Raw genomic sequence first — 21454 nt, 5'->3', positions numbered from 1 at the left:
TGGCACGACCAGCTTAGCAGAACCTAGTCCTGTCTACAGAGCAGTTCCATGGAAGAAGCCTGGGCAGCTGTGCAGTTGAGGTCCTAGCAGTGTGACCAGGTTTCGGTATTGCTGTGAGAAAGTACGATTGCCCACCAGTATTATTATGCACTTTCTTGGATCACAGCAACAGGACAAAGTGCTACACCCTTTCTCTTCACATCATGTTAGGTGAAGGTTCATGTGTTACTGATGAGTAAAAATCAAGTGCTGGCTGCTCTACTGGGCCACGTTGCTGGCTGGCAGCATTGGTTGCAGCACAAGGCCTGCCTGGAAGGGCCTCTTGCAACTGCTTTTCAGCTACTCCAGTCAGTTCAGGGAAAGGGGTAGGAATAAGAATACACAAGTTGCTTAGCAACTACAGGTCAGGTTTTTTATTCACCTCCTGCTTGGGCCTCCAAGAGTGGAAAGGGACCATACAAAACTACAGGACAGGGAAGCAGACCGGAAGGAGACATGCTAGTCTGGCCTCAGTCCCTCCTCCTCTCCCCCTGCCCCCTCTCGTGGGGTCACGCAAAAGGGTAAAAGGCAATCAAGGCTGCAAGTTCCCTGGTTTTGGGGGGGGGGGAGGCAGAGGTCAGTAGGCCAACTCCACATACAGGGCTGAAAATACATTTTACACCCTCAGCCATGTTCCCTCAGAGTGACTTCCAATGATTTCATTAGAATCTGCCCAGCTGACCACATGACTGCAGCCATGAAACAAATAACCAACACTTATAAAAGAAACTTCTTGAAGGCCTTTTCCCCCGATCAGCCTCCCACCAAGCCAAGGAAAAGTCTAGAAAGTCAGGAATAAAATGTTGGCCCAATATTAAAAGCCAGATATAAAGCACCCTACCAGGACCTCAATTATATTCTGCTTTAAACTGATAAACAAGGTAGTGATGGGAGAGGACTAAATATAGTAAGTAGCCTCTACAGCTGAAGAACAGAAATGACTAATGCAGTTCAGCATGCTTTTTATATAAAATAAGGTCTTGTTAGACAAACCTGACTGATTATTTTGACATGATTACATGTTTGACAAAGGTAACCATTAATTTACAGAGACCCAAGGTATTTGCTTAGTACCTTATGATAGCTTAGGTTCATGGGCAGCTAAAAAGCACTCCTCAAATGGGTGAAAATTACCATGTTTCTATCATATTTTGGTTTTCCTATGGACACGTGGGCCTGAACAATCAATCTGCACAGCTTGCAGATTTTAAGACATTTACTAATTCACACATCTTTTAGCCCACATGTTTAAAGCACTCTTATTTCACCAGCCTGTAATGTAGCTCAGGCCCTTCCTTGAAGAAACCCATTTGATGTGAATACTGCAATAGTCCCATATCCTACTTTATTGGGGCTTCTGGCTCAGATCTACCTCAATTCAAGTCCCAGGGTTCTTACTATATTCCCTTCCTTATCTTTCCTCTGTAAATAAAATGTAATTCAAAGCCAATATAACTGAACAGTTGTAGATGCTGGAAAACCCAGACTTGGAACTTAATGCTTGTGCTCTTGTAAAAACTATTTCCTATCAAAATCCCCTGAATGTTGTGGCCGAATCAGTTTGCGCTAGATCTCACAAACAGCAGATGGGGTGTTGAGCTTCTCCATGAGAACAGGATGTTGAACCCTTTCCACAAAAGATTTTCACCAGCCACAGTAGTTTTCACTACTAGAGTTCATCTGAGGGTCAAGTAATTAAGAAGTTACTCTTAATAGTGTGGTTAGCAGCAATGTCTTGAATTTTTTTAAAAAAAGTTTTAATACTAGGCTGGGGGATGGAAGAGGGATTTTCATTAGGACTATGTTGCATGTAAAAGGCAGGTTTAACCCTTCTTTCCCCAGCTGCAGCCCTACCAAACGCACTACAAATTGTTTAGGGGGAAAAGCTCCCATTTGCCACTAGTTGGAATCCCCCAACTCTTGCAATCCTACTTTGCAGAGTGCTAAGGTGATTTTATTCAAGATCATGGGTTAGAAAAGGATTAAACCTCCTGGTACACTTTTGTCCTGATAACAGTTGGGGGTGAAGCACACCCGGTTGTTTTTAAACTCAGACATGGTTGCTAACAATGCAATTAGTCTTGTCTGGTTTGACCCCAAGAAAAATATCCAAAGAGAGAACTTACAGGGAAATAAACTGGAGGTGGGTAAAATGTACTTCACTTGTTACCCATCTGCTCCTTTTGCTGCTAAAATCAAGGCACATCATAAGGATTTAAATGCACAAAACTTCAGTCATACCTAGCTGGACTAGAAATAGTATAGCTCAGATACAGATTTACAACTTCAGCTACACCTTTGTGAGAACTAAGCTTAATTTGTTAGGTTGTCCAATTTTAACTGCTTTTCTACCTTATCATTTTATACTGTGGTCTAGCACAAAATCGAGCCTAGCACTAGTCCCATCAAAAAGTTGTTGTGAATGCAGGAATTAATTTTAATCCCCACAAAAGTGTATGGGTGGGTGGAGGTGGGCTTCCAAGGTCTTTAGCAGAAAGATGTGTTCTCTTAAAATATTTGGGAGCTGATAAGGATTGGCAGTCCACTATTTGAAAAATAAAAGTGAGTGGGTGGGTGGGTGGGTGGGTGGGAGGTCATAGGCTGCAGGGTCACCACTTTCAGTTTCATGTGTAAAAATACAAAACATGTGATTGCTTAAATGATAACCAGTCTCACAAATGTTGCTTATTTTGCATACAACTCTGACATTACAAAAGCATCTTCCATTATTACATTTCCTTGCATCTTTCAAAATCCACTTCTTGCATTTGTTTTTGTAAGCAGCAGAGTCCACACAGCTGGATAAATCTATGGTTAGTTCCCTTTGAAATAACTTTAAAAGGGTGATCATTACTTAAAGCCAATATTTCAATGGGTTCTAAGTGGAAATAACCTAGTATATATCTAAACCAGTGATTTCAATATCTACTTTTCACATGGGCAGGTATTTGAGTGACTTCCATATGACAGGGCTTGGGGTCAAATTCTAGGTAAGCTCTGTCAAAGGAGACAAGATTTACCAAGCAGCTCAAGTTACTGCATCTTAAAGAAGCACACTATATCGAATAGAGGAGGTGGAGTAGACAAGTTCAGCACCAACTCAAAATGCAGCATCATTTTTGAAGTTTCCAGAGACAGAGTCCCATACTCCAGATCATATGCCACACTGAAAAAGACAAGCAGTTTCACTGCAGAAAGGTGTTTGGAGAGCTCCAACAAATAAGCCAAGCCATATGCTACTGGGGAAAGCAAGCACTCTTCAGGGCCTCTTTAGTGTGTTCACTCACACTGTTTTTTCCACACAGGAATTGCTTTTCTACAGATGCTTCCTCTCATGATAGCAACATGGTAACAATCCTGCAGTTTTATAATCTCAAAAATAAAGATCCAAGTAGAGAAGGGGGAAAAAACATCTGAGTGTAAGTCCTTAGTCTGCAGGGCAGGTGTCACTTGACCAAATGTTTGTCAAAATTCCCTGCACATAAAATATTAGCATACATCAAGGAGATGGCTTGACTAAAATCCCCCTCCTTGCCATTCTCATTTCCTATGCGTTGAAAAGTGTCTTTCCTCCACTATCTTGGGCAGCATCCAAACCACGTCTGCATACAAAAGTGGCACAGTCCCAGGAGATCTGTAGCCTGTGAACTTCCACAGTACCTTGAATACTACAGTATCAAATTCTCTTGTGGCTTTGCAGAGCTTCCCTAATTCAGTGAGAGGGCTACTTCTGAGCTCCTTGTTTAGATCTTGTAGTCATTACCTCCCCAGTGATGCAAAACCAGAGGCACCTCTTTCCTTCTTTTCCTCTTGAGTTAACCTGGATGTGGTTGAGAAAGTACATCCTGCAGTAGCTTGGCAACTGCAGCCCAGGTTCTTCCTTTCATCTCCCATCAGACTAAGCAAACTCTACCAATTCGTCTAGACACTGCAGCTATGATCAGAGTCAGGGCACCAGGCAAAGGAGCAGTTTGAGACACTTTGGCCATGACCCGCATTGGTCATCAGTAGAGCACCCTCCTCCCAACCTACACCTCAGTTCAGGCCAATTCAGAACTCCTTGGTTTGACTTTGCTTGCCTGGTACAACAGCCTCTGTCACCACCAACAGCACTGACTTGCCCAAGAATCTCCAGTAAGTTCACAGCTCGAGAAAGAAGTTGAAAAGGCACTGCATGGGTATTATGAGAATGGACAGAGCCATCCCAGAGTAAGATTGCGGCCAAGTCTGGATGTTCCTACAGGGTGGCAGCAGAGTGGAATGCATGGGAAAGTCATCGGCCAACTTGGTGAAGCATGCCACAGTACTGCTGGACACAAGTGCCCATTCATGCCTTCATCTCTGTTCCGAGGCTCTGTGGGGCTCAGACTGTTCTGTTCCCAGAGTTCCTGGGGACTGAGTTCTGCCTTCCGTGGCTGCCTGGGGAGAAGAGCTTCCGATGTAGGCTCCACACCCAACGCTGCAAAAAAAAGGGGGGAAAAGGAGGACAAATGATCATCCAGATACACAGAAAAGCACCAAGACTCTCCAATAGGGTTGCTGGCTACCCATCACTTTCAAACGTCTACTCCTCGTGTTTATACTGTATGCCTGAATGCCTGACTACTCAGTCTGGCCTTGTGAAATGTAAAGTTAACTTTATACTTTCCAACAGGGACAGAATAGAGTACCTACCATCCTGAAATAACAACACATTTTTGAGCATTCAAAGCATTTCTCCTAGATTAGCAGGGAACCTCTTTCAGTCCCAAGGCCAAATTCAATTTTGGAGATGGTCTTGGGGTAGGAGCTGAAGGTGAAAGTGGCAGGCCCAAAAGCAGAAGGGTTAGAGTCGAAAATACCAGTCCCCATAAATACTAGCATGCTGTAAGCATTTGCTGGCCCTCACTAAACCTTAAGAGTGGTATTCTGGCCTATTGGAATATGGGGAAAAAACTGCACAAAAGGGAGAAAACCACTGGTGATTGGTGGTTGGGAGAAAGAACAGTTGGCTTGGGGAAAGGGGGGTGTAGTCATTCCTGAAGGGTCATATCCCAGAGAGACTGTATCTGGCCCCCAGACCTGAAGTTCCCCCCTCTTGGCCTAGATTGTCTCCATGATGGTTGCAGCAAACCTGCAAGGTAAGTCAATATTATTTTTCCTGTATTATAGATAAAGGAGTCAGGCTGAGAAACAGTGGCTTGGCTAAGGACACCCTAAATTCATGCTCAAGGTGAAATGTATATCACTCACTCCCCAGCTCACATGGTAACCCATGAATTTACACCAGCTCTGTAGGCATTTGGTGAATTGAGAACAGCAGTAATATAAAGACAACTGGGTGGCCAGCAGGAGTGGCACACAAAACAGAAGTTGCAAGACAGCGAAACACACAGATTTAAAAAAGGGTCACACATTTAACAGGAATAAAGCAAACTCCTTGGACAAGGAAGCATCCCTGGAAATAACAGACAAAGAGAAGGACACGTGGGAATGCTATGGGCTGTGCTTCAGGGAAAAGGGAAACAGCAAGGAGCAGGTAAAGGGAAGGGATGGGAGTTTGCACAAAGGCAGAGAAATTTGGCGTGGGCGCTGTACCTGGCCGCCATGGCCTCAGAGTGGGGTCACTGGTTCGCCGGCAACGCCAGAGCTCTGGCAAATAAAGAAAACATATAGAAGCCATCAGGGATGGCATGCTGAACCTTGGAGGGGAAGGGTGGGACAGGAGAATCATGCCATTTCTGCACACATGTACAGACTCAAGTGTACACTCTTACACACACAGAATTCTGTTTAGGCAAACATGTGGATACTGGATGACCAATCCTGGCCAGGGGAGATTTGATACCAATGGGTTATGTACCTATTAGAGGCCTATGGGCACCATTGTGGTAAGGCATTTCCCAGATCTTTGTTCTGGTTTATCTATTCAGCAGAATTAAGTGGCAATGCTTTTCCTGCACTGTAGCACTTCAGGTATCTGGGGGATGGAGACAGAGCATCCCATGGCTTGGGGAAGTGAAACCACACTTTTATAAGGAACTAGAATATACAGGAAGACATCCTTGCTGAAGCCTTTGCTCTGATATGTGGGGTTTTTAAAAGGGTATGTTGGTTCTTTTGGTAGAGAAGCATTAACAGGCAGAACTTCCACCTCCCCACCTGCAGCCTAAAATGGCAGAGTCTGGGGGAAGACTTGGCCTTTTGAGTCTAATGGCTTGATCAACTGGTTTGCAGTAAGCGGACACTCTCACCAGGAACACTCACCGGCTGTGGGTGTCCCAAAGCAGAGCTGCTGCCGGGCAAGGATCCTCTTCCCTGCCGAAGTGGTTCTTGGTGGCTTGGGGAGGCTCCGTCGGACTCCGAGGTCTCGGCTAACGGGGAGAGGAAACAGGCTGTGGGTGAGCACAAGCGGTGAGCAGCCACTCCCTGAGAAGGCTGAGGGGGCAGCAGTGAACGCACCCCTTGGGATGGGTTTGACATCCATGTCCCATTCCTCTTCCTCAAAGTGGCCAGGCAACGACAGCCCAGGGGGGGGCCCGGGGCCAAGGCCGAGAGGAGTCAGGCGCTGGGGAGGGCAGGAGGAGATGCTCATCGAGACAGCCGGCTGGGCAGCTGAAGAGAGTCGGGGAGAGAAAGAGAGGCACATCCAAGGCGTTCTTCTTCCAAAGCTCCTCCCTGTCCTAGCAGCAGTCCTCTGTCAGAACTCTCCTGCCTTGCTAAGCAGACATGTCATTCCGCAAAGCCCACTTTCCTGCTTTTCTTCGTGTCAAGCTCTCATGGGCAGCAGAAAGCCACATTACGGACAGGTCAGATTATTTTGAGGACCCTGCTTCCATGCCACCATGCACATGAAAACCTTAGGTTTGGGAGCCAAATCAGGCCTTCCCCTGGCCCCACCAATTGCTTTCTCACCACCACCAATTACTTGCTTATTTTCCCACCCACCCCCCATGTTCCAAAAGGTTGAAATGCCTCTCCTAGTGCCTTGTTATTGGTGGCAAAAGTGTTAAAATGAAAAATGACATTGTCTTTTTGCCCCTGCCAGCAGTGACCTTTTTTAACATTGAATTGAGCTAGAAGGGGCTCCCTACCTTGGCTTTAAGCACAGGAATGCATGCCCCAAATCTTCCCCATAAAGAAGGCTCCTTCTCACCTGAGATGCTATCTAAGTACATCCCAGAAGTCTCTTCTTCTTTCCATTCTATAGAGGAAAAATACTTTTCTCTCCGTGGCTGAAAGCACTCCAGATGGGGGCAGGTGCAGGCCCCTCTCTGGCACCATTTTGTGCAAGCACAGGGGTGCCCAAGGGACTGCCTGCCTCCACCTGAGCCTAACAGCACGCTCTGGTCTTCCTAAGAGGCTTTTCTCTGGTTTTCCCCACTAATGAAGGTGCAGGTGGTGAAGGTAATCATTATTTGCAAAAGGTTTTTTTTTTTCTTTTTAGTGTTGGCAGCTTGAGTTTGAAATGTCCTGTCAGAGGGTCTCACCTGGTACCCAGTCTAAAGTCATCTCATGCCAGGCAAAGAGTTCTTATTTTCCCAGGTTTTTAACTCTTGCTGATCTGCTTTACTTTGTGCTTTTCTACTGTATTCAGAATTTTTAAAACTTACTTAGATACCGACTCTCTTTTACAGCATTTAATTATTTTTAATTAAATCATGCTGATCACTCTAATGGAAAAGCAGAAGCAACACTTTCCAAGTAAAATAAACATTTCCCACTGGAGAGTTTGTGTTCCTGGATCTTTTTTAACACCCCTCTCAATGAGGATGGCGAAGCACCCTTGGAGTTTCTTAAAGCAAAGGAACTGTTTGCACAAATAAAGCCCTGACACCAGCCTTGCCCTGCTGGATGTCCCCAACCACCAGCTCTTAAGGCATCCTCATACCCTGTCTCCACAGCAGTTGCGCTATAACATTTGTCCACTGATGCTTGACCTCAGCAGAGGCTGCCTGCAGTGTGAAGGACTGCCGAGTTGGTCCCCGTCCAAACCACAACTCAAAGCGTAGCCCAGTAGGTCCCACGCTCTCTGTCAGCCCCATGGATGCTGTCTGTGCAAAGGAAAAGAAAGTCTGGATGGAAATTTCATTTGGGCCAACTGCAACAGTAAGTAGAAAGTCCACGCAAGTAGGAGAAATACCACTCCTCCTGCTTGCAATTGCTTCAGCTTCGTGTCATATGCAAACCTGAAAAATGTGCGCATTCCACACATAGACATTCTGTGCCCAGAAATCATTCTGTTCACTTTGAGATGCACAAGCTTCTGAAATGGGATAGCTGCTATTGAGAAAATTTGGATAAATCCTGGTAGAAAAAGGCTGCTTATATGTGCCTTTGTGTTATAAAATCAAACCTGCAGTATCCCTGCACCTCTTTCTCAGGAAGAACCAGGATTCCAAGCCAGGCTTCTGTGAGCTGTTCTTTTAAGAGACTGGAACTCTCAGCTCGCCTGCAGAAGGGGGGCTACCAGGGAAAGTTAATCCCTGCCAATTCCTGTGCTAAGGTCAGGGTGGCCAGTCAGGTTTTCCTAGCAGTGTTACAATCACCCTAATTTACATGTTCAAACCTACAGCCTAGACTGACAATAATCCCTGTACCTTCCTGATTGTCATGATAATCTGTAATCAACACAATTGTATGAAGTCCGCTCTGTAGTTCTCTCACATTCTTTTGACTGTGTTCCTATTTTGTCATCATCTGCCCTGCTGTTATGACATGTGACTCAGAACCTATAAAACACTTTGTGTATTTTCTAAATGCTTGGAATAGGCTGTGTGAACCTCTACCTGGGAGCATGCTGTCATAAGTTACTGCAGGAGACTGGGCTGTCTCACCAATAAAACCGTTAAGGCTCAAGACAGTTAGGTCTTCCCTGAAGATCTGAATTCTGCGACTGGAATTCCGGGTCTCTGACACCGCACAAAAAGAAGCAATTCCCCTGAAAGGCATGATGCCCACCTGCAAGGCTTGTTTGCAGACGTAGCCACCCTCGGCTCCCTTGCACTTGGTGAAGAGCAGCAACTGCTCAAAGAGGAAGATGTGCCGCTGGCACTTACGGCGCCCGCACACCATGACAAGCTCCCCACGCTGCAAGAGTGGCCCTTGTTCCGACAGTTTCACCTGCAGGGGCGACAAGAGCACTGAGCAGAGCTATGAGGTTGATGTTGCCCTCCCTGCCAGCTCCAGCAGAAATGTCCCCTCACCCCAGTTTGCTCCCACTCTAGCATTTCCAGGGAGCACCGAACAAAGACCTCACAGTGCACCCAGGGCAAGATCTGGCAGTGGGCCCTTTGCCTGGGTTGCCAGGAAGTGTAATCCCTCGGTTGAGTGCAGGACAAATACCAAGGGAGGACGCAGCACATGCACAGCTAAGCGGCAGGGAGCCACGCTGTGGCACGCGCCAGGAGCATCCCCGCGCACACCTCGCAGCCCCGGATCTGCTCCGCAGCCAGCAGGTCCTGGCCTCGCTGCTCCTGGGCCTCCAGCAGTTGTTGGGCCTCCTGCAGGGCTTGGCGGTCGGGCCCTCGCTCGAGCTCGCATTCACGCAGCAGCTCACCCAGGAAGCGTCGGTACCGCACCAGCTGCTCCAGTGGCACACGCAAAGTGCTGGCCACTTGCCCATCCTCATGCAGCTCTGCCTGGCCCTTCTGCAGAAAGACAGGTGAGTTGGCAGGGGAACCCGGGATCCTATCCCCTAAAGCAAACAGCAGGATACCAGGGATTCTGAAGAATAGAATATATGGATGGCATATGCCTTGGAATGGAGCTGCACAACTGCTGCCTTCCCCCAAGGCCTTTAGCACAGTCCCCAAAGGGTGCACTGACCTCACCACCACTGAATTCCCTGCCACCTGCACTTTCCACTCCCTCAGCCGGACAGCCTCATAGAGAGCATGCTTTTCCCACCACTGCGAGCAGCAAGGAATTAGCCATATGTATAAGAAGCTCATGGAAAAATACCTCTCTACCCACCCCTGAGACATCCTTAAAGAGAGTCCTGGGTACATGTGCATGCATGTGTGTGTTTGTGAAAATCTCTGTGTGTGTGCATCAGACCTTCTGGGTGAAAAATTTTGGGCACACCCCCCCCCCCCCCCGCTTAGTGACAGTTGGCTCACTATCCTTCAGACTTCTAAAAGCTTGTGTCTGGGGCCACTCCTCTGCCCCAGTGTGAGCAATCCAATCCCAAACAAATGCAGTTCAGAGGGTGAAAAGAATCCATTATGAGGCAGTGCCTTTAACAACTAGCAAGCAAGACATTTTGCCCACCCAAAGGTCAATGTTAAGCTCTACCTCTCCAATCTCTGTGGCTGCAGCTCATACCTTGCTGGCAGTTCGAAGCAAAGCCAGGGCAGCCTGGAACTTGTGGTGGTCTTTGATATAGGTGGCATAAAGCTGAAGCTTTTCTCCCTACAGGTAAGAGAAAAAGAGGTCCCTCACTCATCTCAGCCTAGCAGGAGCCAGGATATTGTCTGCTACAATGGAACAAAGCAAAATCTAGAGACTGTGCAAAGGATGATTTCTTCTCTATCCCATTAAAACAAAAACAAACCGAAACAGGAAAGTATGCCCTTGAGGCAAGAACAAAAGACAAGATTGCCATCTTTCTTCCCTGGCCCTTCCACCCTGCTGTTTAACTGACATGCATTAATGAAGCCATTCATTCTCCCTCCACTTCATCTCCATGCCATGAAAAGCTTCACCTGTGATATTTCCTGTGTGTGCCAGTCTATTAAGGACAGAGGAGCAGAAAACAGTTAAAGAAAAAAAGGTACCCCCTCCAATTAAGGAGCTGGCCCCCAGCCTCATATTCTCTACTCATGTTACTAAGGGGCAGGATTTTGGCTGCAAAGGGGGTGTTTGCACACAAAGACAAACATGCTAACTGGTCAGAAAAAAAATCAGACAGTTTTGTATTTTTGCTTTTTAAAAACAATTCCTCCCTCCTTAGTGTAGTGTGTGTGTTTGTATCAACCATATAGCTTAGGTGACTAAATCTATTTGGCTACGGGTGAGATCAATCCCATACATGTCAGATGTTTTTCTGTCTAAACATGCACAGCTTTGTGGCTCTGCTCCACCCCCTCTCTCCACCATGTGCTCTGCACTCCACCCCTAACCTGGAACCAGACAGTTTTAATTGCATAATGCAGGCTACTTCCAGACCCAGGGCTCCTAGTTTTAATGACCAAACAGTGCTCTGCAGCTGCCCTTCTTTAAAAGATTCTTTGGTACGAGAGAAAAGGTGGAAGAAGCGGTAGGAAAGCATGGCAGGGCTACAAAGGGAGACATCTGGACCGTCTGTAAAATTCTGCGAGGAGCCGGGAACAGTGCCATAAAAGCCCCTTCTGGAAGTACCACGGAGGGCAGAGACCTCTGTGTGCTGTGGGATTCTACACCAGCTGTTTTACCCTGGGGTGTTTGTCATCTGTCCTGCTGATTCACTGCAGACTGGGAATACGTACCTCCCACAGGCAATTTACTACCTGTTGCCCTGTTGAAAGGTGGGATTAGAACACACTAGCTTGAGGGAAATTCCAGCAGCTACCTCTGGGGGGAGCAAATAACCAACGGGTTGCTTGCACACGCACTGGTCAAGAAGAAGGGTGGCACAGGCTGAGAGTGCGAGTGCCGCATCCGGGAAGAGAGAGAGAGGCAGGACTTGTTTCTAAACGGACTGGTGCCGGGGAGAGGACTGCATGGGACCCTCGCTCTCTTCCTTACAAATCCTTACCTATCCTTGTCAGATGTGCAAATATGGCTATAGAGAATCAGGGGCAAAAGGGCATTCTGCACATGCCCAGAGGTACTCTCTCTGCCCTTATCACTTTACCTATATATTTTGGGGCACTGTACATTGCCTTTGAGGGCTAAGTCAGAGAGACAAACAGAACCTTGTGGTGAAGGATGCTTTGTCAACAGACAAGAGGAAAGGAAGGGGGCTCACTGGGTATCTGGTAATGGGCAGCAGCATGCAGTAAGGCAAACTGATATGAGCTGTGCATCCAGGGGATCACTCACGTGACGCAGGAAGCAGCTTCCAGCACGTGATGGGTGGTTCATGCATCCCTCCAACTCGATGAGGAAGCAGCTGGTGTGGAAGGCCAGCAACTGGTCCCGCGTGGCCCGGAGAGCACTGCCCAGGCATCTCAGCTCGGCTGGCCAGGCCTGTCCCCCAGGCTCACGGGACAGGGAGAGGGGCTGGGCTAGGGCGCCCACGTACTCTCGCTCACACTCCAGAAGCTCAGCCAGAAGCTGCTGCTGGACCCTGGGAAGAAAGGGGTATGTGGATGAATGATGCCAATGCAAGTCACTCAGCCCTGCCTGGATGCTCTGGAGTGGGACAAAAGAACCCGGCAAAGTATGGAATGCAGGGTGCAATGCCCCTGGCAGCAGAGGGCCCTGAGCCGTCCCCATCCGGACACCCTCCAGATAAGTTAGCCTAGAATTCCCTTAGGGACACCAAGCTGGAGAAGGCTGCAGTATGGCCTTGCTGGCTGGGGGATGATGGGAGATGCGGTTCAAGACATCTGGAGGGTCCCAAGTTTGGCAAGGCAGGACTGGCTAGCAGAGTTTGGATATCACAGAGAGAAAGGAAGGCGGGTGGGCCAGACCCACAAGGTGCAGCGCACCATCAAGAACTCTTGTGCCGGAGTTATAGAAGCGAACAAAGCCATTCTTGTGCCATTCACAGGCACATTAAGGGGGCTTTCAAAGGAGAACATCCGGTTGGTTCACGCCCCAGGCTGATGAGCAAGGGAAATAACCATTTCGATTTTCTTCCATAAGTTCTGGAAATACCTCTGACTGGCCCAGCTTACAGAGCTGGGTTCTTAGAAGCTGGAATCTAGAATTGGACAGACTCCCACCCTGTCCACCCTTTGCACAACATCCCTGAGTAGCAACAGAGCACAGAATAGCCACGGAAGCCCTCCTCCCCTACTCACCCAAGGCACCGCCTTCTTTCCGTGCGGGGTGTGGCCCCCCAGGGTGCTTCAGCCACATGAGTCCCACTCCGACCCAGCAGCACGTGCTCGCGGGGAGAACAGCTCCGATCGGCCAGCTCGCGGCTGCTCACCTCCAGGCCCCGGATGTGCACACTGGGGCGGCCTGGGTCACTCAAGGCCCGCAGCGCCAGGGGGGAGGCAGGAGACAGGGGGGTCTTAGGGCTGGCTGGAGCGCCTGGCCTCTTCTTGCCACCATCCAGGGCACTGCGTTGCGTGGGGGAGCAGCAAGGGGAGGCCTTGGGGCTGGAGTGGGGCTGGAAGAGAGAGGTCAGGCTGCAAGAGGAGCCAAACCTGGTCCCCAGGCCCCAGCTGTGCTTGGGTGAGGAGGAGGCACTGATGCTGCAGGCCCGGGGCCGCGGGGCCGATCCAGTTTCGGGCACAGCCTGCGTCTTCCCTTGGCACTTCGGGCTCTGTAACGCTGTCCTCTCCAGGGACGCCCCCTCAGCCAGCCCCTCAGCTGGCCTCTTCTCTTCCACACTGATGCCACCAGTGGTTTGCCGCTGGACCTATGTGGGGAGGAGGGCAAGAATCCCTGGAGGATGTACTCAGTGGGTCCCACAGCCTCCTGCAGCCTTTGCACCCATTCCACCCTCATCTTTCAGGTCTGCTGAAGTCTTCAGCTCCTCACGTGAGAGGAGAAATTCAACAAGGACAGATCCTCATATGCCATGCATGAAAACCACCACCAAGGTATTTTGTTAGGTATGTGCACCTGCCTGCCTACCGGCTTCCTGCCTACCCCTCTGTTGCTTTTGCCCCAGCATTCTCAGGGCTGCCCTCCTCCAGGTTACTGCTTTTGCACCCTAAGAAAAATGAGGCTTCCTGGCACCCTGATCTGTGCAGCCCCATTTGCCCTGCACAGCTGCAGCATCAAGACTTCCAAAAACCATCCCTCTGGAATGCATATTACCAATAAGAAATGTGTTTCGGCCCACCGCCTGCCTCTCACATCCTATGCCAAATACCCCCTTGGTTTCTTGTGGCTTCTTTTTTCACTTATTTTCCCTCCCACACTGGGGAGCAGCATCAGAGGCAGGGCCTACGCTCTGCTCAGTTTCTAAAACTGACAAGTAAAGGGGAAAATTTAACTACAGGCTCACTGGTGCCACACCTGCCTGGACCACTAAGTCTCCGGCTTCCCTTACCAAAACATAGGAGGGCACCTTAGGAATTACCTGTGCGTTCTCCCGCTCCTGCTGCAACACCTCCAGGCGCTGGTTGCTGAGCTGGACAAGCCCGTGCAGAGCCTCGTCCACCTCCTGATAGAGCCTGGTGGCAGCCACAGCCTCTGTACTGGAGGAAGAAAACCACCAGATCACCTGGGGGCAGCTCTACCCATGCACCTCCCATGGCCCAGGGTGATGCTGGCGAGGGCCAAGTCAGTTGCAGTGAACTTATGGGCATCTCCAGACCACCATGACTTCCCCGTGGCCATCTTATATAACATGGATATAATGTGGGTGGGTGGAAGAAGCCTGCTTTGAGGGGGGGGAACAAATTTCCCTCCCCCAGAGCCTCCATAGGCCTGATGTGGTCAGGGAGCAGGGCCATCTTTATTCTGCCCTGGGCTATTTTTCTGAGAGAGGCATGGAGTTCTGTGCCTCTTCCAGTGCAGGGAAAGAGCCAGTGCTGGAAAGAGCAGAAATCAATCCCCCTGGGCAGTCTTGAATCCCCCGCCTCCAGCATCTCTGCAAGAGAAAGCACAAACAAGGAAATCCTTGCTCCAGCATGGATGCCTCCAAGAGGCCTGGAGGAATCCAAGGTGACTCCACCAAGTAGATGAGATATCTTGGCAGGAGGTTCCCTTCCCATGATAGGATCGAGAGTCCTTAGAATCCAAATATGCAACATAATTCTTCTTGTTTGGGAGTGTTTTAAGAAAAGTTTGGATGAGTGTCTATCCAGAATTATTATTTTTAATATATATTTTATCTGTATAGCAGGAACAAGGAGAAGACTATGATTCTGACAGTTAAAAGGCTTCCCCAAGTCATTTTATTGCATAAATTCAATCAAAAGTCTGCTGCCTCTCTGCTTTCCACCCTTGTGCCTTAGGGCCAAACTGGAGGTTACATGCAAATGCATCCAAAGACACTTCAGTAAATACTTTCTTGTAAGAAAAGCAATTTTTCAAGCTGAGAAACAAGGTGGAGGAGGGGGAGGAGAAAAGAAAGGATAAGAAGGGCCTGCTTAACTTTTAACATGCTTTTCCATTCCAAATTGCTTCCATGATTTTCCCATATACATCTGAAAAAATGTTTCAGAGCTGTGTTGGCTCGCAAGTCAGACAAAGATCAGGGTTTAAGTGTCCATTCAGCTATGAAGGTCCCCTTGAATCAGCTGCTCTCTCAACCTAAGCTATCTGGCAGGACTGTTGTGAGGACGGCACCATAGCAGTGAGGAAGGGAACATCACACACACTGCCCTGAGCTGCTTGGAGGAACAGCGGGATAGTTGCAACAGTGCCGTGCTGCACACAAGCATGGAGATCCTTTACACCGGAATGGCAAGTCACCAATCTGCCTTATGGCCCTCTAACTCGGCATCTTTGAAGCATCCCCTTCAGACACATCAGTGCTTTACCCTGAAGAAGTGATTCAAGACATTCAGCTGAACAACACTTAAGCGTACTGTGCAAGTTTTAAAAAATCAGCAAGTGCTGGTCTTGTTTTATATAACTTCACTGAGAAGCAGCAGCACTGCTTCCTCTAAAATGTTGAAGTAGTAAGTAAACAGGGAGGACGAAGAGAACTTGCTGTACGGTGCCTGAGCCCCAATCCTTACCTGCAGGGCCCCAAGGAAGGCAGTCGTGCAAGCAAGGACCCTCCCCGACGCTGCAGCTCCAAGAGGCATGGTTCTGAGAGTAGTTTTTGCATGGTCTTTTGGTGCAAGGTGATTTGTGCTGACAGTTCCTGCAATGATTAGATGACAGAGCAAAGGGGGCAGGATAAGGCAAACAGCCCAGGAAGGCTGCCCTCAACAACAGAGAGGCATGGCTATATAGCAAATGCTTTCCAACAATGCTGACTGCAACAGCACAAGCCCTGGAACAAGTTAACTGGAGTTGTATGCCTCCTGTAAAAAGCAAAACAAAAGCAAGACATCCAATTCACCCTCATCCCAATTCAGCAACAACAGGCAGCTTGAATTCTGCAATGGCTACATGTTACATTGCTTATTGTTCTCATTTGCTCACATTCATCTGCATACTTTAGTCTTTCGGCCAGTCACAGAGAAAATCAAATAACTATACAAAGCAATGTCACCTCTCTTTTGTGAAGCCCATATTACTATTATTGTTATTACATTCCATTTACATACATCCCACTATATTTGCAGGGAACCCAAGACAGCTTATACAGTTCTCTTCCACTCTGTTTTCCATAATAGGTAATAGCAACCATAAAAAGAATCAAATAAATGCCGGAGTCCATAAACTATAGTATTGAGCATCATAAAAGTAATTGATTTCTTGCTCCCCTTCACATTTTTTATCTGGTCCAGCTCAGGTAGCAGAAGAAACAACTTTTCATACAAGGTCCAGTATCAGAGGTGGTGTGCTTATGTACACTGGATGATGGGCAATCCTTGGTGAAATCTTTCATTGAACTGACCTATAACAGATGCTATCTGGTTATTTAATTTAACAAAACAGGGAAACAATCCTTATTCAAAGTTATTCCAAGAGAAAAGCAGATGCAAATCCAAACCCCCAAATTATCAGGGCCTCTATTCTTCACTATGACTGTTTGATTCAGAAAAACGCAACAGAGGAATGAGCATGAAGCAAGAGTTATTTTCTCCAAATAATTGACGGAGCAAAATTGTAGCATGTGCTTTTGCATGAGCTACCAGTTACAGAATTATACAGTCCGCCCACATCACTTCTGGAGAAATGTCAAGTGTGTTTACCTCCTGACTTGATGCTGTTTTCACCGCCTTGAGGTGGGCACTGACTTCACAAACAGCCTGTAGAACACGATGGCAGAGTGTCTGCAGTTGATCAAGAGCCTGTTCAGAAAGAGAAAGAGAGAGCAAGAGGTGACCATCACTACAGAGCTAGAATGTACATGAAGGTCTCTTAGCAGTGCCTCATATTCACAGTGGCTGGATTCATGGGGGTTTTCTCCACTGTTGCTCTGTCTTGCTGTCCAAACCCAGTCATGGTATTCCAACATGGTAAGTTTGGTCTTTAGAGACCACTATAAGAAACAATGGCTTGTTCCATGGTTTCGCCGAAACACCAGGGCTTGTTGTGTTGTCTGAACCTAGGATCAGTTTCCACAGTGCTGGTATGCAACCACCACAGAAGAGTGGTAACTGCAGAAGCTGCTCCAGCCACCCTGCCTCTATGTGTGGACCAATGAGGAAGAGGTGGGGGACATAGGCAGGGAGGGATGAACCTTGGGATTTGGTGGCTGATGAAATACGTGCCAGCAGTGGGAGAACCTAGCAGGGAAGATGGAAACCATGATGTAGTAGAAACTACTTGATTATCAGTCAGGAAGATCATGGTGAAAAAGCATGGTAATCATGCAAGGTTGTTGCCATGTTGTGTGAAGGCAGCCACTGACTTGTTAACAGTATCTGTGGTTGCAGTGCCATATGGGCTCATCTGAGTTTGCGCAAGAACCAAATGCAGTTGGGGTGGGGAGTATGAGAGATATATTTAAAGTCTTTAGGACAGGAGTGGGCAAGGAGACTGGGGAACCATTCCCCTCCCAGTAGGCTGTGCTCCTCCATGCCCTTCTCTCATGAGGAAAAAATATTTTGCCACTGGTTTTCATCAGCAAACTGCTATGGAATACCACAGCTAAAGCCAAAATGTAGCCGTTCTTGTGTTTCACAGCAGTTCGCTGCTGGTTTGAAGGCATACTAGGAAATGGTTGCTTACGGCCACAGGTCTCAGCGAGCAACAGGAAGCTGTGATGAGGGCTGCGTGTGGCCTGCGGACTATGTGTTGCTCACCCTGCTGCAGTGGAAAGGCAGTGGACAAAGACATTCACTACATTATTGTTGTAAGCCGCCCCGAGGCTTCGGCGAATGGGGCGGCATAAAAATGTTTAAATAAATAAATAAATAAATAAATCTAGCCAGGAGGTCAGGGCAAGGCTAGAAAAAGGTCAGACTGGTTCTTAAGGTAAACTCTCTGGGGCAATGTAACATATATTTCATGCTAGGTTTTCTTACCTGGTGTTCCCCAACCCATTTGGATGGCGAGTAGTGCAGGGTCCCCCCGAGTGCTGGAGTCAGCTGTTCTGCGGCTATGTGATGGGGCAGTTCTGAAAGCGGGAGAAGCTGCACTTCCTACAGGACAAGGAGACCACATTGAATGCAAGCTGTGCCAGGGTCTCCACTCCTTGAAACAATGGCTGTTCCCAGTTCCTGACCCATTCCCCACCCCGCCCCCTCAAACCCCAACCACGAACCAGAGGTTAACTTTAGGCCCAGACTGGCATTAAAGGGGATTCTGCTGTGTTCATAATTGTCCCAAAGCACCACTTATACCCAGTTCCAAGCAGGCCTTAGCAAAATGGATCACTGTTTGCACTGGAAACTGCAGGTGGAGAGTCTGTGATTCCGATCGTGCCCATAGCAAAGAGGGAGGGTTTAGGTCCCCCTACCCACACACTAGGATCCCAATCCATGTCAGGGTACTTCATCTACAAAATACTGTAATGTCTGTTTTGGCCCTCAGTAACATGGAAGGGCAGACAGACACAATGGACTATTCATTTTGGCTAAGAAAAAATTACAGTGTCTCTTTCTGCCCCCTCTGTGCAGAAAACTGTGGTAGCTATTCACACTTCTTTGAGATTTATTTACTGCCTGCTTGGCCTACCCTCTTCCTCCAAGGAGCATAGTGCAGCATCTATGTTCTCTCCCCAGCAATTTTTATCCTTGCAGCCACCTTGCGCGGTAGGTCCATGAGCTTCATGGCTACCTAAATCCTCCCAATGGAATTTAATATGACCATATCGTCTCTCTCACTTCTTAGCCACCTTAAGCACACATCACCAAGCAGGAAAAGCATCACAGCACATCACCGAACTGTGCAGAAGTTCAGGGCATATTTATTTTCTTCATTATCAGGGCAGGATTCTGTAGTGTTGCATTTCTCTGCTGGATGGAACTCTTGGGATAAGTCAAAGGAAAGCTTTAGGTGTAAATGCATGCGACCTGGTTGGAATTTTTCTATAGGTAGCCATGTCCTGGTTCTGAACACAGAGGAGCAGGGGAGTGGCTGAACGTCTGTTTTGCATGCAGAAGTGCTGAAGCTCAATTTCTGGCATCTCTGGGTTAGGCCAGGAAGGAATCCCTCCTGGAAACCCGCAGGGCTGTAGCCAGGCACTGCTAACAGGATTGGGATAGGTGGACCAAAGGTTGAATGCAAGCAGCTTTTGTTGCCATAACAGGTGGCCTTTTACAGAGCTCATTATGACTTTTTCTCTCTCCACAAATGTACTGTGTCCCATTTATCTCTACCCTTCCAACAAATGGCCTTCTGTGCCAGCGCTGAGAGGACTTACCGCAGTAGGTTCCAAGACCAGTTCCTCTTCGTGGGGCACAAATCGATCGTCCGGGGGTAAGATCACCAACAGCTGACTAATGGGAGGCGGGGAACCCTCCTACAAAATAAAGGCTGTTGCTTCAGGGTGGCTGATTTGAATAACGAGGAGGGCAGGAGGACCAGATGAGGACACTTTTAATTCTGCTTTCTGCAAATACTGAAGGCTGAACAAATGTGTTTGTCTTTCAGTTGTTGCAAGATTCTTAGTTTTCTTGCAACACACTAAGATGGCTACCACTCTCAGTATTGTAATAACAATAATCACAGCAACACCATGTTCTTTTTTGTGTATTTTTTAGATTTCAAACCAGTGATATCTGTTATGTTTATTGCAACAACAAATTACCGCAGCTTGTAGTTGTTGTAAAAAATACAAAAATAGACCTCTCCATAAACAGCAGTATAAGGAGACCATCAGCAGCCCACCAACCAAGGAACAGGAGTGGAAAACTTTAGGGCATGGGGAGGGAGAGAGAGCTTTACCACTAGAGTCAAGGTGATACCTGGAATGCTCGTAAGGCCGGCAGCAGCACAGGGGCTTGGAGGGCCCAATCATCTACCTGGCTCAGGTCCATCAGCACTGTCATCCCAAGGACTTTCAGTTCTTGCCTGCAGTATTTGTGAAGAGACAGGGGTAAAACTGATCTCACCATTAGGAAATCCTACCTCAGCTGAGCTTAGGCTCATTAAAGCGAGGGCTTACAAAAGTTGGCCAGTTATTTCCCATGTTATTTAGTACCTTCCTGTTATTATCCTCAAAGCAATACCATTTTAAAGCCCAAATGTACCCATTCTGCAGATAGAAAGAATAAATCCATGTCTGCATTTCTTTTTGTTACATTTCTTTTTTTCCTTTCAAGGAACTCAAGAGAGACACTGCTCCCAGTAGTGATGCTGGTTGGTTTTCTACTTTTAGGTTTCTGGTACACATACAATACTAAAGAACATGCACTGTTAAGAGATCCCTAATTAAGACATGGAGAATTGACAGCATATCTGGGCAGGGATTTCTATTAAGAGTAATAATTAATGCATGAGTAGGCATATGGTAATTTTTACAAGTGTTCAAGAGGCTCTACATATTCCATCTCAATCAAGCTTACAGTAAGTTAGCTCAGCATTATCATCTCAACATTATAAATGTGGAGGTTTGGATGTGAGACTTGCCTAAACCCACCAAATGAATTCATGGCTATGGCAAGATAGGAATCGGGTCTTTTTCAGCTCAGGGCTTGTTCCGTTAATGATTATGCTAAACTAGCTCATGAAAAAACATCCACATTTAAGTGTGGCTCCAAGGCACTTTTATGCCCTGTGTTAAACAAGCATTCATTACCAATGTAAACAGGTGCTGAACTGATTTTAAACCAATTTGACTGTTAATGGCTTCCTGTGGCAGCTTGTTAGGGTTGAGCTTTCATAAGGAACATTTCCTGCTTGCCTGTCACTTATTTTGGGGATCTTTCCAGGAAAGTCTTCATCAGCCTCATGGAAAAGTGATTCACACACGTACAATGGTTAGCTCAGGTAGGCAGGCTGACTGCAGCTGCATTCACTCATCATACTAAGCCACCCTGAGGACAAGCTATGCAGTGTAAGCTTCTCACAAAACCAGCCGGACAGATGAGCGGGACACTTGCCCCAGGCCTCCTTCCCTCATATCCCAGTGCCCTTGGGGCAGAACCCAGCCTGTCTCCCCCCCCCCCAGCCCCCTCCCCACTCTGCCTGTGAATGCTTTGCATTCAGCATCCTCCTTTTAAAACTTCAGGAGTATGCAAATGAGATCCTGTGTTCTTCCTCTGCTACAGCTTCTTATAATTTTGGCCCCAGCAAATGTTGCACTTGTTTGTTAGAA

The 21454-nt window shown here is 47.6% G+C and overlaps 1 protein-coding gene across 1 annotated transcript in view; it reads right to left on the bottom strand.

The window, feature by feature from the left end:
* Window positions 1-996: 996 nt before the first annotated feature.
* ARHGEF40 (Rho guanine nucleotide exchange factor 40) overlaps window positions 997-21454 on the bottom strand; it is a 28628-nt gene continuing 8170 nt past the window's right edge. Inside the window, exons 5-19 of the mRNA XM_044450063.1 lie at window positions 20103-20208; window positions 19559-19657; window positions 18219-18335; window positions 16941-17039; window positions 15813-15940; window positions 14204-14321; window positions 12969-13534; window positions 12043-12289; window positions 10345-10431; window positions 9444-9668; window positions 8980-9141; window positions 7910-8072; window positions 6286-6633; window positions 5617-5670; window positions 997-4498 (exon numbers count right to left, since the gene is read on the bottom strand). Of these exons, the coding sequence (XP_044305998.1) occupies window positions 4221-4498; window positions 5617-5670; window positions 6286-6633; window positions 7910-8072; window positions 8980-9141; window positions 9444-9668; window positions 10345-10431; window positions 12043-12289; window positions 12969-13534; window positions 14204-14321; window positions 15813-15940; window positions 16941-17039; window positions 18219-18335; window positions 19559-19657; window positions 20103-20208 (2797 nt within the window). The 3' untranslated portion in view covers window positions 997-4220. The remainder of the gene's footprint in view (window positions 4499-5616; window positions 5671-6285; window positions 6634-7909; window positions 8073-8979; window positions 9142-9443; window positions 9669-10344; window positions 10432-12042; window positions 12290-12968; window positions 13535-14203; window positions 14322-15812; window positions 15941-16940; window positions 17040-18218; window positions 18336-19558; window positions 19658-20102; window positions 20209-21454) is intronic.

This window comes from Varanus komodoensis, unplaced genomic scaffold, assembly GCF_004798865.1.
Source record: "Varanus komodoensis strain SLA01 unplaced genomic scaffold, ASM479886v1 scaffold62, whole genome shotgun sequence".
Taxonomy (NCBI): Eukaryota; Metazoa; Chordata; class Lepidosauria; order Squamata; family Varanidae; genus Varanus; species Varanus komodoensis.
The sequence above is the reverse complement of the archived record's forward strand: the minus strand, read 5'-3'. Positions and strand labels throughout refer to the sequence as shown.